Consider the following 18,396-nt stretch of genomic DNA (forward strand, 5'->3'; position numbering starts at 1 on the left):
CCAGAGGTAGCAGATAGTGGGAAATAACTAAATAACCTTCACAAGTTTCAGTTAAGCAAGATGAATATGTTCTAGAGATCTGCTTAATGTAGTATATATAGTCAACAAAATATATTGTACACTTAAAAATGTGTTAAGGGGATCAATTTCATGTTAAATATTTTTACCTCAACACAATAAAATTAAAAAACAACAACAACATGAATTTTCTAGGTTTTAATCCCAGATTTCTACCTAAAATCTTTGTAGACTATGGCAAATTAATGAATCCATCCAAGTTTCAGTCTCCTTAAAAATAAAATGCAGTGTGGGGCGCCTGGGTGGCTCAGTCGGTTAAGCGTCCGACTTCAGCCAGGTCACGATCTCGCGGTCCGTGAGTTCGAGCCCCGCGTCGGGCTCTGGGCTGATGGCTCAGAGCCTGGAGCCTGTTTCCAATTCTGTGTCTCCCTCTCTCTCTGCCCCTCCCCCGTTCATGCTCTGTCTCTCTCTGTCCCAAAAATAAATAAACATTGAAAAAAAATAAAAATAAAAAATAAAATGCAGTGAATAATAACTATCTGCAGAATTGATTCAAAATCAGAGATAATGCATGTAAAGCTCTAGAATAAATTAGCTCTTACTGTGTCTAAAAAAACTGATGGTTAATCTTGTTATGGGGAGAGAGAGAGAGAGAGAGAGAGAGAGAGAGAGAATGAGAAATAATGTGTAAGAAATCGCAAAAGGAGCTATAAGGATCTTTAGAATTGACCTACTTAAACCATCCTTGAGGCAGGTCATGGCAACAATTGTAAGTTTCTAGTGATGTAATAAGAAAGTGACCAAACACAAGAATAATCATTGAAACTTGATTTACAAGAAATTATTCTCATCTTCAATCTTCTTCATTCAGAGTTGTGGGAATTCTTATTTTCCTTTCTTAGACTGAAACCACTAACCCCCAAATTCCATGGTGTATTAGCATATTTTGGGTTATTCTCTCATATTGTTGGAGTACATCCTCAAATAACTTTATTTTTAAAAAACGTTTATTTATTTATTTTGAAAGAGAGCAAGTAGGGGAGGGGCAGAGGGAGAGAGAGAGAGAAACCCAAGCAGCCTCTGCACTGCCAGTGCAGAGCCCAACATGGGGCTGCATCCCACTAACTGCAAGATCATGATTCGAGCCGAAATCAAGAGTCAGATGCTCAACCAACTGAGCCACCCATGTGCCCCATCCTCAAATAACTTTCTAAGAAAAGTTGTTATGCAGATCTTCTTTCTTCATTTTTTCATATCTAAAATAACTTTACCATTCACTATTAGAGTGATTATTAAATTGAAAGCAGAAGTCTACTCTAATAATTATTTATTTTTATAAGTAAGAAAACTGCTCTATGACCTTGCAACATCAATATTTGTTGGTAGGTATCCTTTCCAATTATGTAAACATGCATTGGTTTTTTAAATTATTTTAATGTTTGTTTTCCACCTGAAAATTTTAAGCATCTTTTCATTATATTTGTAGTCTTTAATTTCACAGTAGTATGTCCAGGTTTGAATCTTTTATACAGGATATTCTAGGTATTTTGGTATTTCTTGATATTTCCTAAAATACACATTTTTAATTTTGTTATAGGAAATATTATTTCATAGTTGTTTGGATAAATTCTCCATTTGCCTGAACAGTTTTCTCTCCTAATGTAAATCCTAAAAGTTAGACTTTTGCCCTCTTGGACAGAACTTCTATATGTCTTTATTTTTCTTTCATATTTTATATCCTTGCCTTTTTTCTTTCTGTGAGATTTCTGCAACTCTGTTTTCCTTTCCTTAAATATTTTTGCCATCATTCATTCTTTTCTGTTATAAAAGTTATTTTCTAATTGTCTGCTTGCCCCTTTTCCATAGAAATCCTTTCATTTTTTAATGGGTCAAATATATTATCAGATATCTCTGAAAAATATTGATGCTGGAAATATTCTCCTACAAAAATAATAAGGATGGTGACATTGGACAAAATATAGAAAGAAATGTAATCCTGACTTCATTGTAAAGTAATACATATTCATACTCAATATTTATATCAATATTCATATAATCATAGGAATTCAAGTACTGTTTATTAGCTTTCAACTATTACAATCAAATTATAAACAAATCTAAGAAGATTTCTGGAATCATAACAGTAGTAATGATCTTAAGACTAGGAAGTCAAAAATATATCTGATTTGGGGCACCTGGGTGGCTGTCGGTTGAATGTCTGACTTGAGCCTAGGTCATGATTTCATGGTTTATAGGTTTGAGCTCCATGTCAGGCTTTGTGCTGCCAGCACAGTCTTCATATTCTCTGTTTCCTCTCTCTCTGTCCTTCCCCCACTCGTGCTCTCTCTCTCTCTAATGTTTATTTTTGAAGGAGAGAGAGAGTGTGAGCAGGTGAGGGGCAGAGAGAGGGAGACACAGATTCTGAAGCAGGCTCCAGGCTCTGAACTGTCAGCACAGAGCCTGATGTGGGGCTTGAAGTCATGGACTGTGAGATCATGACCTGAGTCCAAGTCGGATGCCCAACCGACTAAGCCACCCAGGCACCCCTCTCCCTCTCTCTCTAAATAAATAAACATTAAAAATTTTTTAATTAAAAATAAAATAAAATAAAATAAATATATTTTATAAACATTGAGGTAAGAAATATAGAAAGAAGGAAATTATAAAAACACATTTAATAAATATATAAATACATGTACATGTATATACATGTATACACTATATACACACACATACATAAATCACACACACAGATATTATCACACAAAGGTGATAAACATTGTAATTGAGTTACAATCCTCATTGTCTGTAACAGGGTAGTTTGTTGCCAAATTGAAGTGTAAACATAGCTTGGAGTAAAAGAAGAAATCACCAAAAAGAAAAAAAATACACATACGATGCTATCTCTGGAAAGAAACTAAATGGAAGAGATTTTCAAGATGGAGTTTTTTTTACTTTTTTATGATTCTCTTGTGTGTGTTGTTTGATCATAATTTGTACAAATATACGTATTATTTACACTAAATTTAGCATCCTATAAAAACAAAATATATATACTTTGTTAGTCATGGACAGAGAGTACAGGAAGAAAATGTTTCAGTATCGAGAGATCAGAGAGTGTGCCCAAGACATATTATTTTAAATAAATATTTTATTGAACTATAATATTCATGCAAAAAAGAGCACACATCATAAGTATCACCAAGCGGATACACCCTGTAATTGCCATTCAGATCAAGAACTAAATCAGTGGCAGCACCTCAGAAGCACCCCTCATACTCTGTTCCATCATTATCTGAGCCTTTATTCTCAAAGTTAAACATCATCCTGATTTCTACGACTACAAATTAATTTTACATGCTTGTGACCTTTATCTAAATGAAATCATAGAATACATATTATTTGGTCTCTCTCACTCCACACTATACTTGAATAGATCACAATTACTTATTTATTCAGTTTGGATATTGATGGACATACATTCTGTGTGTTATGAATATGCTGCAACTTACATCTTTTAAAAGTTCTCTGGTGAACATATGTATGCACTGCTGAATATACAGTTGATAAACTCAGGAATGAAAGCAGGAGAAAAGAACTTGGGAAAGAGGAATGAACTCCAAATGGTTTTCGCTGGAGAATGCTGAGATAAAGACTTTGATGAGCACAGCTCATGTTTTAGCAGGGATTTAAAATCTTAAAAAAGTTCAACTCCCGTCCTAGTGACCCAACCACTCTCCCCTAAGAGTAAGTCTATGAAGAACATGGAATTTCAGAAGAGAGAGTCTTTGTCTACATGAACATAGTGTCCACCTCTTTAAAAAGAGGTGGAAGAGGGAGCTTGGGTGGCTCAGTCAGTTAAGGATCCGACTTCAGCTCTGGTCATGATCTTGCCGTCTGTGAGTTCAAGCCCTGCATTGGGCTCTGTGCTGACAGCTCAGAGTCTGGAACCTGTTTAGGATTCTGTGTCTCCCTCTCCCTCTGCCCCTCCCCTGCTCACACTCTGTCTCCCTCTCTCTCTCTTTCTCAAAAGTAAATAAACATTAAAAAAATAAAAAAAATAAACAGAGGTAGGAGAATTAAAGTTCCATGAAAGTATTTCCTGTGGCCAGATAACTGCTTTCATTTGTAGAGTTCCCTACAGACTTGGTTATCTCAACCTGGATAAGAGAATTCTAACTTCTAAGAAGACTCTACTTAAATGTTGTGAGAATTGTCCTTTTCCTTAAACAAGAATCTAATAACAATTTCTCGTATCTGCTTGGTTTTCACCCCATACACAATAGGGTTCATTGTGGGAGGCATGAGCAGGTAGAGATTAGCCATAATAATGTGTATATGTGGAGGAATGGTGTGTCCCCCAAACCGGTGAGTAAAGAAGGTGAAGAAGGCTGGGACATAGGTGATGACAATGGCACAGATGTGAGCAGTGCATGTGCTAAAGGCCTTCTGCCGGGCATCTGCTGATGATAGACTCACAACTGCCCGGAGGATCATAGTGTAGGAGATTGTGATGCACAGGATGTCAAAGCCCCCAATCAGGAGGGCAACCATTAAACCATATATGGCATTGATCCTAACATTACCACAGGATATCTTGGCCACAGACATGTGGTCACAGTAGGTGTGAGGTATGACATTGCCCCTGCAGTATGGCAGGTGCTTGGTGAGGAAAGTGAAAGGGATAACAAGTATTACACCTCTAAGAAAAGTGAGGAGTCCAGCCTTGGAAATGACTGAATTTGTGAGGATAGTAGCATAGCGCAGGGGATAGCAGATGGCCACATAGCGGTCCAGGGCCATGAGCATGAGCACCCCAGACTCCATTCCTGTGAAAGTGTGCACAAAGAACATCTGGGCCAGGCAGGCCTTGAAATCAATCTCCTTGAGGTTGAACCACAATATGCAGAGGGTGTTGGGAAGAGTGCTGGTGCACATGAGCACATCTGTGAAGGATAGAAGGGCTAGGAAAATGTACATAGGTCTGTGTAGGGCTTCTTCAGAGTAAATGAGGTATATAAGACCAAAGTTTCCTGTGATTGCAATGCTGTACATGGTACACAGGGGGAAGGAGATCCACAAATGTACTTCTTCCAGCCCGGGGATGCCATTTAGGATGAATGAAACTGGAGTTAGGCTGGTGTCATTTAGGAATGACATAACACCTGTTGGAAGTTCATAGTACAGAAGTTACAGAATTGCTCTGTAAGCAGGAAAAAAGAAAGGTCCGGAGAGTAACTCACCAGCAGGATTTTCTTCTTCATAAATGCTAATTTGTCTTTCTTGTAGGTCAATCACTAAATATGATCTTTTATGTTGACTTTGTGACATATACACTGTTTGGGTCCATTACTTACACATTAGATATTGGGAAGATGAACTGACTGAATTTAGTGGATGTGCTGAATCTGGATGTGTCCAGGGTTTTTGGTTATCATAATTTACAGTCCATTCTCCAGGCTGAGTTGGCCACTAAGTGACTAACTGGATGATCAAGGATTGAAGAAATATTTGACATGTTCTAAGGGCTCATTATCTTAGTCAGATATATCTATTCCATTCGGAAATGTTAATAGTTTTCAAAGGTTCTTGTGGACTCACCTTTAAGGTAATCAGTCTTAACTGGTGAACACCCTGACAATGATTTTGGTGGGCTAATTTTAGTCCAACACCCGCCCCCTTTTGGTTTGGAGGAAACTTAAATTCAGAAAACTAGAATCATAATATTAAAGGTAAAAAACATAGTAATCCCCTTCTAATATCATCAAATGGCCACCTATTTCTGCTTTTGGATCACTAACGTCATAAATAGTGGGTGAAGTATCACTGGGAATGCAGTAACTTATGAGACATTAATGTGCTAAGGCTACCGTCTCTTCCAGTGGACCCTAGGGTGAATGGAAATACTCATCATCTGAAACTAAAACAATTGACATTTCCTTTAGAACAGCACTTTATTTTCTTTCTAAACCACAATTTCAGGGAGCCATAGAATCAAATATTTCTCAGCCTACATCGTCTCCCAAACTAATTTATTCTAGTATAAAGGAGATGTTCCACACATTTTTTAAAGCCCATAGAAAAGGAAGCCATGGGAGAATAAGGAATGACAAAACATTTATGAAGAGTAAAAAGAATATTTGGTGTGATAGTAGATTGTGAGGAGATAAGAACAAAGTTATGAGCATATGATGGATGCAAATAAGATGTGGAAGTCTGAAAAAGAGGGCGAGGGCTATGTTGGGCTGGAATGTGCTAATTTAGGGGGAAAACTACAAGTAGTAAAATACAGGAGATGGTCCTATAGAGGGACTGTTGAAGGGAAAACCATCTCTTTGGATAAAAAATATCAATGTTAAAATTTATAGTACTTCCTGGACAAATGAGAGGTGACCTCCCTGCCACCTCAGAGATGTGTCTGTTGGAAATCTAAGATTGTATAAACTTGACTCTTCTCTCCTCATATGTCTTTTATAAAATCTTTTATCTTTATTTTTTAAAAGATTAAGGCTGAGTATATGAAATCTAGGAGCTCTGTGAACTGTGAAATAATTCAACGATTATAACTATGAGATGAACTGTAAGCAATTCCCTAAAAGGAACAGTAGACGAGAAACAGAAAACTACGGAATAAGGCTGTCATCACTCTTTTGTTTTCTCCCATGGCAGTGTAAATCATTTTCTTTTTGCCTTATAGTGGGGTACACTGTGGCTTTTCAAAGGTCAGGAGAATAACCCTATATGGCAACTCTCTTATGCCTCCTCCTGGGTCAGCTATCATAATTAGCACCCACCCCTTTAATAAGAATGCACCCCAAATTCAGAAATCTGCTCACCCTGAAAGCTACTGGAGTTCTTCGAGACACTGAAGACATATCCACAGATCAAGTCATAATCATTTCTATGTGATGATTTTGGTCCTGCAAGACAAATCTAATACCTATATTGACACCGTAAAGTGGCAGGTGTAGGTGGGAACTTTTCTATTCTGTGTCTGTGTTTGGGCGCATGTGCGTATGCTCGTGCATGCATGTATGTGTGTGTGTGATATATTCTAAATTTTGGAGCTGGAAAAACTTCATTGCCCCATTTATTTCTACTACAGTCTCAGAGGAGAATTTATTTCCCATGTGTGTTTTTATAATAAGGAAAAAAAGATAATTAGGAATCGGATATATCTGGGTCCCAAGGAACCTAGCTTAGCCATTGGGAATTGTCTTAGGAATTATTTTGTCCCAAATCATAGCTTAGGACTTTTGAAGGCATATTTTTTATAGGTACAACATAGCATAGTAGATCTGAAATGGTGTAGACTTTCAGAATTAATTCCTTTTGTAAGACAGACCTATCATATCTTTTCCAAAGCTTAGCACAATGTCATGTACAAAATTGGTGGTGAAAAAATTGGGAATAAAAATTAAATAAGCTTTGTAAAAAAATGAGCTTTATGTGTAATCTTGTGTTTAATGTTCTTCATAAATTTACCCATTATTTTTAGCATTTTGTATGGATTATTTTGGACTATATAGCATCTCTTTTTAGTTATTATTATTTTTAAAATTCACATCCAAGTTAGTTAGCAAATAGTGCAATAATGATTTCAGGAGAATACAATGATTCACCGCCTACATATAACAACCAGTGCTCATCTCAACAAGTGCCCTCCTTAATGCTTCTTGCCCATATAGCCCAACCCCCCACCCAGCAACCCTGTTTGTTCTCTATATTTAAGAGTCTCTTATGTTTTGTACCCCTCCTTGTTTTTATATTATTTTGCTTCCCTTAACTTATGTTCATGTTTTGTATCTTAAATTCCATATATGAATGAAGTCATATGATATTTGTCTTTCTCTGACTAATTTTAATAATACACTTTAGTTCCATTCAGGTTGTTGCAAATGGCAAGATTTCATTCTTTTTGATTGCTGAGTAATACTTCATAATATGTATGTGTATATATATATATATATATATATTTACATCTTCTTTATCCATTCATCTGTCAATGGACATTTAGGCTCTTTCCATACTTTGGCTATTGTCAATAGCTCTGCTATAAAAATTGGGGTGCATATGCCTGTCTGAAATAGCACACTCGTGTCCTTTGAACAAATACTTAATAGTACAATTACTGGATCATAGGGTAGTTCTATTTTTAATTTTTTGAGGAACCACCATACCGTTTTCCAGAGTGGCTGCACAACTTTGCATTCCCACCATCAGCGACAAACATTTCCTCTTTCTCCACATCATCACCAACATCTGTCATTGCCTGAGTTGTTAATTTTAGCTGTTCTGGGTGTGAGGTGATATTTCATTCTGGTTTTGATTTGAATTTCCCTGATGATGAGTGAAGTTGAGCACTCTTTTGTGTGTCAGTTGGCCATCTGGATGTCTTCTTTGGAGAAGTATCTATTCCTGTCTTTTGCCCATTTCTTCACTGGATTATTTGTTTTTTGGGTGTTGAGTTTAATACGTTCTTTACAGATTTTGGACTCTAACCCTTTATCTGATATGTCATTTGCAAATATCTTCTCCCATTACATTGGTTGCTTTTTAGTTTTTCTGATTGTTTCCTTTGCTGTGCAGAAGCTTTTTATCTTGATGAGTGTCATAGACTCTGGGTCTGAAATTCTCTCTTGTCCAGCAAGAGAGCAGGATTCAGGATTGAAAATATGAGAGAGGCTAATGTCTGGGAGGAGACAAGAGCCCCGGATAGGGGTCGTTGCTCTGTTTTTATTAAAATCAGAAGGCTTACAAGTGTGATGCATGTGCACAAAGAGACGCAAACCGTGAACATTAACTCATGGGCATGGGGAAAAGGGGATTTTGAAGATAATGTGGTGTTAGGGGTTTGGGTCATACAAAACAAAATCCTGGCTCCTGACAGATGGTTGTTTACAACAGATATGAGACCCCAACTCTGTTTACCTAAACTGTCTTAGGGGACAAGAAAGACAGAGCATGTAAACAAGGCATCTTTCTTTTGCTAATTAGCTCCGCTCTGGGCAACTTTGCCTACCTACAGTCTATAGCCATATTTGCCTATTTACTTAATTTGGCCCTTCCTTCCTGTGAAAGGAGCTTTCTGCTAGTGTCCTATACCTTTGTACTATACTGGGGGATTTTGCCCCATTTACCTAATCTTATTTACCCAATCTTGGATGGTTCCACCCAGAGATTTCCTATTCCTATACCTTTATCCTATACTGGGGTCTTTGCCCCGTTTGTTCTATACTGGGGTCTTTGCCCCGTTTGTTCTATACTGGGAGCCTTTGCCCCGTTTGTCTTATACTGGGGGCCTTTGGCCAGTTTACATGGGCATGTACATCCTATGGCTTTCTAACTCTTTTTTTTTTTTTAATTTACATCCAAACTAGCTAGCATATAGTGCAACAATGGTTTCAGGAGTAGATTCCTTAGTGCCCCTTATGCATTTAGCACATCCCCCCTCCCACACCCCCTCCAGTAACCCTCTGTTTGTTCTCCATATTTATGAGTCCCTCACATTTTGTCCCCCTCCTTGTTTTTATATTATTTTTTTCCCTTCCCTTATGTGCATCTGTTTTGTATCTGAAAGTCCTCATATGAGTGAAGTCATATGATACTTGTCTTTCTCTGACAGACTAATTTCGCTTACCATAATATCCTCTAGTTCCATCCACGTATTTGCAAATGGCAAGATTTCATTCTTTTTGATTGCTGAGTAATACTCCACTGCATTTTATATATATATATATATATATATATATATATATATATATATATATATACCACATCTTCTTTATCCATTCATCCATTGATGGACATTTGGGCTCTTTCCATACTTTGGCTATTGATAGTGCTGCTATAAACATGGGGGTGCATGTGTCCCTTTGAAAAAGAACACCTGTATCCCTTGGATAAATACCTAGCAGTGCAATTGCTGGGTCGTAGGGTAGTTCTATTTTTAGTTTTTTGAGCAACCTCCATACTGTTTTCCAGAGTGGCTGCACCAGCTTGCATTCCCATCAACAATGCAAAAGAGACCCTTGTTTTCTGCATCTTCACCATCTGTTGCTGCCTAAGTTGTTAATGTTAGCCATTCTGACAGGTGTAAGGTGGTATCGCATTGTGGTTTTGATTTGTTATTTCCCTGAGGATGAGTGATGTTGAGAATTTTGCCATGTGTTGGTTGGCCATCTGGATGTCTTCTTTGGAGAAGTGTCTATTCATGTCTACTGCCCATTTCTTCACTAGATTCTTTGTTTTTTGAGTGTTGAGTTTGATAAGTTCTTTATAGATTTTGGACACTAACCCTTTATCTGATGTGTCGTTTGCAAATATCTTCTCCCATTCTGTCAGTTGACTTTTAGTTTTGGTGATTGTTTCCTTCACTGTGCAGACGCTTTTTATTTTCATGAGATCCCAGTAGTTCATTTTTGCTTTTGTTTCCCTTGCCTCTGGAGATGTGTTGAGTAAGAAGTTGCTGTGGCAAAGATCAAAGAGGTTTTTGCCTGCTTTCTCCTTGAGGGTTTGGATGACTTCCTGTCTTACCTTTAGGTCTTTCATCCATTTTGAGTTTATTTTTGTGTATGGTGTAAGAAAGTGGTCCACGTTCATTCTTCTGCATGTCGCTGTCCAGTTTTCCCAGCACCACTTGCTGAAGACACTGTCTTTATTCCATTGGATATTCTTTCTTGCTTTGTCAAAGATTAGTTGGCCATACGTTTGTGAACCCATTTCTGGGTTCTCTATTCTGTTCCATTGATCTGAGTGTCTGTTCTTGTACCAGTACCATACTCTCTTGATGATTACACCTTTGTAGTATGGCTTGAAGTCTGGTATTGTGATGCCTCCTGCTTTGGTTTTCTTTTTCAAGATCGCTTTGGCTATTTGGGGTCTTTTCTGGTTCCCTATACAAATTTTAGGATTATTTGTTTTAGCTCTGTGAAGAATGCTGGTGTTATTTTGATAGGGATTGCATTGAATATGTAGACTGCTTTGGGTACTATCAACATTTTAACAATATTTTTTCTTCCTATCCAGGAGCATGGAATCTTTTTCCATTCTTTTGTGTCTTCTTCAATTTCTTTCACAAGCTTTTTATAATTTTCAGTGTATAGATTTTTCACCTCTTTGGTTAGTTTTATTATTACATATTTTATGGTTTTGGTGCAGTTTTAAATGGGATTGATTCCTTGATTTCTCTTTCTGTTGCTTCATTATTGGAGTATAGAAATGCAACAGGTTTCTGTGCATTGATTTTATATCCTGTGACTTGGTTGAATTCATTAATCAGTTCTAGCAGTTTTTTGTGGAATATTATGGGTTTTCCATATAGAGTAACATGATGTCTGCAAATAGCCAAAGTTCGATATCCTCCTGCCAATTTGGATGCCTTCCATTTCTTTGTGTTGTCTGATTGCTGAGGCTAGGACTTCTAATACTATGTTGAATAACAGTGGCAAGAGTGGACATTCCTATCGTGTTCCTGACCTTGGGGGGGAAGCTCTCAGTTTTTTCCCATTGAGGATTATATTAGTGGTGGGTCTTTTGCATATGGCTTTTATGATCTTGAGGTATGATCCTTCTATCCCTACTTTCTTGAGGGTTATTATCAAGAAAGGATGCTGTATTTTGTCAAATGCTTTTTCTACATCTCTTGAGAGTATCATGAGGTTATTGTCCTTCTTTTATTAATGTGATGTATCACATTGATTGATTTGTGGATATTGAACAAACCCTGCATCCAAGGTATAAATCCCACTTGATTTTGGTGAATAATTCTCTTAATGTATTGTTGGATCCAGTTGGTTAGTATCTTGTTGAGGATTTTTGCACCCACGTTCATCAGGGGCATTGGTGTATTGTTCTCCTTTTTAGTGGGAACTTTGTCTGGTTTTGGATTCAAGGTAACACTGACCTCACAAAATGAGTTTGGAAATTTTCCTTTCATTTCTATTTTTTTTAATAGCTTCAAAAGAATAGGTGTTAAGTCTTCTTTAAATGTTCAGTAGAATTCCCCTGGAAAGCCTTCCAGCTATGGACTCTGGTTTTTGGGAGATTTTCGATTACTTATTCAATTTCTTTACTGGTTATGGGTTTGCTCAAATTTTCTATTTCTTCCGGTTTTAGTTTTGATAGTGTATGTTTCTAGGAATTTGTCCATTTCTTCCAGATTGCCCAATTTATTGGCATATAATTGCTCATAATATTATCTTATTATTCTTTGTATTTCTGCAGTGTTGGTTGTGATCTCTCCTCTTTCATTCTTCTTTTTATTTATTTGGGTCCTTTTCATTTTCTTTTTGATCAAAATGCACAGGGGTTTATCAATCTTGGTAATTCTTTCAAAGACCCAGCTACTGGTTTCATTGATCTGTTCTACTGGTTTTTTTATTTTGTTTTTTTTTTTTTGTTTTTGATATCATTGATTTTTGCTCTAATCTTTATTATCTCCAACTTTCTGTGTTTTTAGATTTTATTTGCTGGTCTTTTTCTAGCTGTTTAAGGTGTAAGATTAGGTTGTCTATCTGAGACCTTTCTCCCTTCTTTAGGAAGACCTGGATTGCTATATACTTCCCTCTTAAGACTGCCTTTGCTACATTCCAGATGTTTTGGACCATGGTGTTATCATTTTCATTGGCTTCAATGTACTTTTTAATTTCCTCTTTAACTTTTTGGTTAACTCATTCATTTTTTAGTAGGATGTTCTTTAATCTCAAAGTATACATTGTCTTTCCAAATATTTTCTTGTGGTTGATTTTGAGGTTCATAACGTTGTGGTCTGAAAATATGCACAATATGATCTCAATCTTTTTGTACGTGTTGATGGCAATTTGTGTCCCAGTATGTGATCTATTCTGGAGAAAGTTCCATGTGCACTCAAGAAGAATGTATATTCCACTGCTTTAGGATGAAATGTTCTGAATGTATCTGTTAAGACCATCCAATCCAGTGTGTCATTCAAAGCCATTGTTTCCTTATTGATTTTCTGCTTAGATGATCTGTCCATTGTTGTAAGTGGGGTGCTTAGGTCCCCTATTATTACAGTATTATTATCAATGAGTTTCTGTATGTTTGTTATTAGTTGGTTTATATATTTGGGTTCTCTAATGTTGGAGTCATAAATGTTTACAATTGTTAAATCTACTTGGTGGATAAACTACTTAATTATGTATGACATAATGCACTTCTTCATCTCATGTTAAAGTCTTTATTCTGCAATCTAGCTTATCTGATATAAATATGGCTACTCTGGCTTTCTTTTGGTGAATGCTAATTAATTAGCATTATATATGGTTTTCCATCTCCTTACTTTCAATCCAAGGGTGTCTTTAGGTCTAAAATGGGTCTCTTGTAAACCGTACATAGATGGATCTTGTTTTCTTATCAATTGTGTTACCCTATGTCTTTTGATTGGAGCATTTAGTCCATTGACATTTAGAGTGAGTACTGAAAGATATGGATTTATTGCATTGTGCTGCCTGTAGAGTTGGAGATTCTGGCGGTGTTCTCTATTCCTTTCTAGTCTTTGATGCTTTTGGTCTTTTTTGTTTTGTTTCATATTTTATCTCCTCAGGAAATCCCCCTTAAAATTTCTTGCAGGGCTGATTTAGTGGTCATGATCTCCTTTAGTTTTTGTTAGTCTGGGAATTTTTTTTAAATCTCTCCTTCTATTTGAATTACAGCTTTGCTGGATAAAGAATTCTTGGCTGAATATTTTTTTGATTCACCATGTTGAATATATTCTGCCACTCCTTTCCAGCCTGGAAAATTTCTTTGTATACATCTTGTACAAGCTTGCTTATTGACACTGACATTTAGAGTGAGTATTGCTTATATATTTTGGGTATTAACCTCTCACCAGATATATAGTTTGCAAATATCTTCTTCCAGTCTGCAGGTTGACTTTTCATTTTGTTGATTGTTTCTTTCACTGTGCAGAGGGTTTTTTTAAATTTTTTTACTTATATTCAAGTTAGTTAACATACAGTGTTGTACTGGTTTCAGAAATAGACTCCAGTGATTCATCACTTGCATATACATCCAGTGTTGATCTCAAGAAGTGCCCTCTTTAATGCTCATCACCCATTTGCTGCACAGAAGGTTTTAGTTTGATGCAATCCCGCTTGATTTTTGCTTTTTTGTTCCACTGTTTTCAGTGTTATATTAAAAAAAAATCATTGCCAAGACTGAAGTCAAGGAGATTGTCCCCTGCATTTTCTTCTAGGAGTTTTATGGTTTCACATCTTCCATGTAAGTTTTTAATCCATTTTGAGTTAATTTTTGTGAGTGGTGTAAGATAGGGGTCTATGGCTCTTGACTCTGTTCCACTTGTCTATTCTGTTTGTATGTCAATACCATACGGTTTTGATTACTATGCTTTGCGACATAATTTGAAATCAGGGAGCATGATACTTCATGAGTATTGGTGATATATTCTCTTTAATTTATTTCTTGTATATCTATGTATGGATTTACTATAATTCGTTTATTCACTCACTTGCATTATTGGATATTCCTTTGTTTCCTAATTGGGGCTATTATGAATAAACTTGCTCTAAACATTCATGGGCAAGTCTTTGTATAGACATATATTTTCAGATTTCTTATGTAAATACCCAGGGGTGGAATTTTTGAGTTATAGAGCAGGTGAATGTTCCAGTTTTGATGCTAGAATTGAGGAATTCACGGAAGGCAGCTATAGTTTGATGTTTATATTGCAATGGATACCAGACAGTTCACATGTTCCTTCAGAAAAAAAAGTGTTAAAATTTGAGGGTAGCTGTTGATGTTTTTCCTCCTGGCTCAAATATATTCTAAATACAGGTTTCCCACTTTTTGAAAGTTTGTGTTATGCCACCTCACTTTTACAAAAGACCCATATTGGTACTCTTTTGGATAAACAAAAGAAATCAAAGATTTTCACTTGTATAAAAAAAGGCTCAAAGCAAGACTAGCAGTCAGTGTTTCTTTTTACAGTGACCTGTTGCAGAGGCAATGAACACCTGAGCAGACAGAGTGGCCCTGCCAAGCTCCTTCCCTGGGAACCACACTCAGCATGTCAGCATCAAGTTCTCATAGCTTTGAAGTGTGTCTGTGAGCATCTGTGCTTTAACTCCATTTATTTTGAGCATCCATTAACAAGATGTGCCCTAACGTATCAGAAAAGCCCAAGACAGGTCCAGAAATGCTCACAAAATTTTCCACTTAAATACATCGTAATTGCTTCTTTGCTTCATACCATTTCATAGGAACACTCCATATTCAGATAACAGGAGATGTTTGTGTAGATCTAGTTTCAACAAAGTTAAATTTACCTCCTCCCCCATCAGATGACCTATGGGACATCTATCTGTATAGCATCAGAAACATTTTCCCCTTTTTCTTGGAAAAGCCCCCAGGGAAACCACTAAGAGTTGTTATATAGCGTTCCTAACCAATGCTGTACAATTTCCTGAGCAATACCAGTTACAAATGGAGATTTTAAAACATCAGGGTGGGTGTGGGTGATCCAGGGGAAAGAATATATATAAATATGTACAGAAAATCTGCAACTAGATAGCAGGGATTGGATTTAGAGGGTGACTGAATGTGGAGGACTAGTTACCTCATTCTTTAGACTTCTGAAACCAAAGAGATTCACAAACTGCCTTTATGAGGGAGGAGAAGTGGGGGAAAGATTAAGTGTGGTTTAGGCACAGTAGTGCTCATGTGATAAGGACCAAAGAGGTAATATTATAGGCAAGCAAATGTCTGCACAATAATAGAAAAGCAATCAAAATCAGAACTTTGGAAAAGACTGCACAATAATGTATTCTCCCTGTGGATGGAACAGTCTTCCTTGGGAAGTGGTAAAATCTCTAGCAGTGAAAATGAATTAGTGCAAGAGTTGGAAGGAATTCCAGTGATAGTGGACCCCAACTTCCCCATGACAACATTCGTGACATATGTCATTCTCCCTTTGCTTTAATACATCTGATGACAGGAATCTTTTTGTCTTACTAGGGATTTCTATCTGCATGATTGAATAACAATCCAACAACCCTAATCTACTTTCCTATAACTTTTCTTGTTCATCATATGTATGACCTTCAAGTGTGCAAAATAATACAAAAGGCAATTACTTGCCTTTACTGAAAGTACTCAAACCAGTTTTAATTTTCTCCAATTTCACAACAAAAAGAAAGAAATAAAAAAGAAACAAAACAAACTAACAAACAAAATCTTTAGGATTCCAAGCATCTTGCAACCATGTTTCCCATACTCCAGACACTCCGATATTTCCATACACACACTAATTTGTTAAGGTATTTATATACAAGCAAGAGGATCAACCAAAAAGGACATTTTGAAATCCATCCATCCATCCATTCATTCTACAACTCTTTTCTTGTGCCAGTTACTATGTTAAGTGCAAGAGGCACAGCAGTGAACAAAATAGACAACAATTCCTGTGCATATAGATTTTTAAAATTCTGGTGAGCGACCAAGGAACATGGTAATTGCTGTGGAGTACATAAAATGTGGCGAGGAAGAGATTATGCCAAGTTTGGCAGAGGTCTAGGGTTTGCGGTTTTGGATTAGGGTAAGGAAAAGCCTTACCTTGGGTCTGACACTGAGATCAGACCTGGAACTGGTGAAGGTATTTAGCATGGTATTTTCTGGCAAATAACAAAGCAGGCAGTGAAAGTGGCAAGTGGAAATGCCATGGATTGTACACATGCTTGCTGAATTTGAGAAGAATCCAGTAGGCACGGAGAGGCTGAGGGGATCAGGGTTAGAGCAGTGGGAGGCAATCTTAGAGATGCCAAAGAGTTCTAGTTGTACAGGATGTTGTAAATAAATACAGGGATGTCACTTTTGCTCTGAGTGAGATGTAAGGAGCCTAAAGGTTTATGGAATGCCTAGATTTGTCTCATTTATTTTGTAAAGCAAAATAATGTAATAATACTAAAAATAATTATGAATGCACTATATATTTTGCTTATTATGTTCCAAGTTGTGGTGAAAATTTCCATGGTATACTTAATGTTTCCATGGTTTGCTCATTTTACAGTGGGGGCAATTTGCTTTAAGAAGCCATCTGTTCTAATCTTTTCATACTTTCTAGAAGGAAAATTGCTTTTATCATTTTTATATGTTGACATATTTTTGTATGGCATCACTTGAAAGTTTTCACTTGTTAAAAGTAATGGGTAAAATCACACAAACAACTACCTGAGGCTAAATTGCTCTGTCTTTCTCTTTCTCTTTCTCTTTCTCTTTCTCTTTCTCTTTCTCTTTCTCTGTCTCTCTCTCTCTCCCTCTCAGTCTCTTTCTCTGTCTGTCTGTCTCTCTCTCTCTCTTTCACACACACACACACACACACACACACACAATGGAGAGATAAAATTGAAACAATCAAAATTAGAACTTTTGAAAAGACTGTTTAATGGAGTAGACTGAAATATAACAAAGGAATATAAATTAATTTTTATAAATGCAATAAAATATAAAATATGTTGCTGTGTGAAAATGAATAAGTCAAGTTGCAAACAATAGCTAAGGAACGACTTTTTAAACATAAGAGGATTTTTCTCAGAAACAAAACAGAAAAGAAAGATCCTGAAGTCATAATTTCAAGCAAAAATCTTTCAGGTTAAATCCACATACCAGGACATAGAAGAAAGGTAGATGGAACTGTTTTCAAAAAACAAACAAATTAAGAATGCTTTTCCCTATCCAATATAATTTTCATAGTTATTTGGGACTAAACATAATATACCAAAAGTAACTAAAATAATTATGATTGTTGTTCATATTTTATTTCAGAATAAAATTAATGTCCTACCATCTTCTTGTATAGGACATTTTTATTGGTATAGAAAGTAACATGCTTTGCAATTGACTATCATATATGGAGTCAACAGCTCCAGCCTGACAACAAGATACTTCATTCTCAATGGGATTCCTAAACTGGAAGCTGCACACAGGCTGACAGCTCAGAGCCTGGAGCCCACTTCCGGTTCTGTGTCCTCCTCTGTCTGCACCTCTGCTGCTTGCATTCTGTCTATCCCAGGGTCTCAAAAATAAATAAACATTAAAAAAAAACTATTTTCAAAGAAGTTTTATGGAAAATCTGAAAAATGAACAAGACTGCACAAGATTGACTCAATTATTTTGTGAGATGATTATACGTGAGAATTTTGAATTCAACATTTCTACATTTTAGATAAGGAGTCAGAGGCATTCCAGTCAACAGGAAAGAGGTTTGATATTGGCCTGGGGTTTCCCCCTGGTTCCTGTGAAGCAATAAATATGTGTAGAAACTAGATAATTATTCACATCTATCTACCAGTTGGGTACCTTTATGTTAAATTATCAATGCAAAGATATTTTTATCCAGCCCAA

The 18,396-nt window shown here is 36.5% G+C and overlaps 1 protein-coding gene across 1 annotated transcript; it reads right to left on the reverse strand.

The window, feature by feature from the left end:
- Window positions 1-4,146: 4,146 nt before the first annotated feature.
- On the reverse strand, window positions 4,147-5,477 carry LOC101084823 (olfactory receptor 52N1). Its single transcript, XM_011286644.2, has one exon. It carries the CDS (start codon window positions 5,176-5,178, stop codon window positions 4,216-4,218), a length of 963 nt encoding a protein of 320 aa, XP_011284946.1. The 5' UTR covers window positions 5,179-5,477; the 3' UTR covers window positions 4,147-4,215.
- Window positions 5,478-18,396: the final 12,919 nt, after the last annotated feature.

Source organism: Felis catus, chromosome D1 (genome assembly GCF_018350175.1).
Source record: "Felis catus isolate Fca126 chromosome D1, F.catus_Fca126_mat1.0, whole genome shotgun sequence".
Lineage (NCBI taxonomy): Eukaryota > Metazoa > Chordata > Mammalia > Carnivora > Felidae > Felis > Felis catus.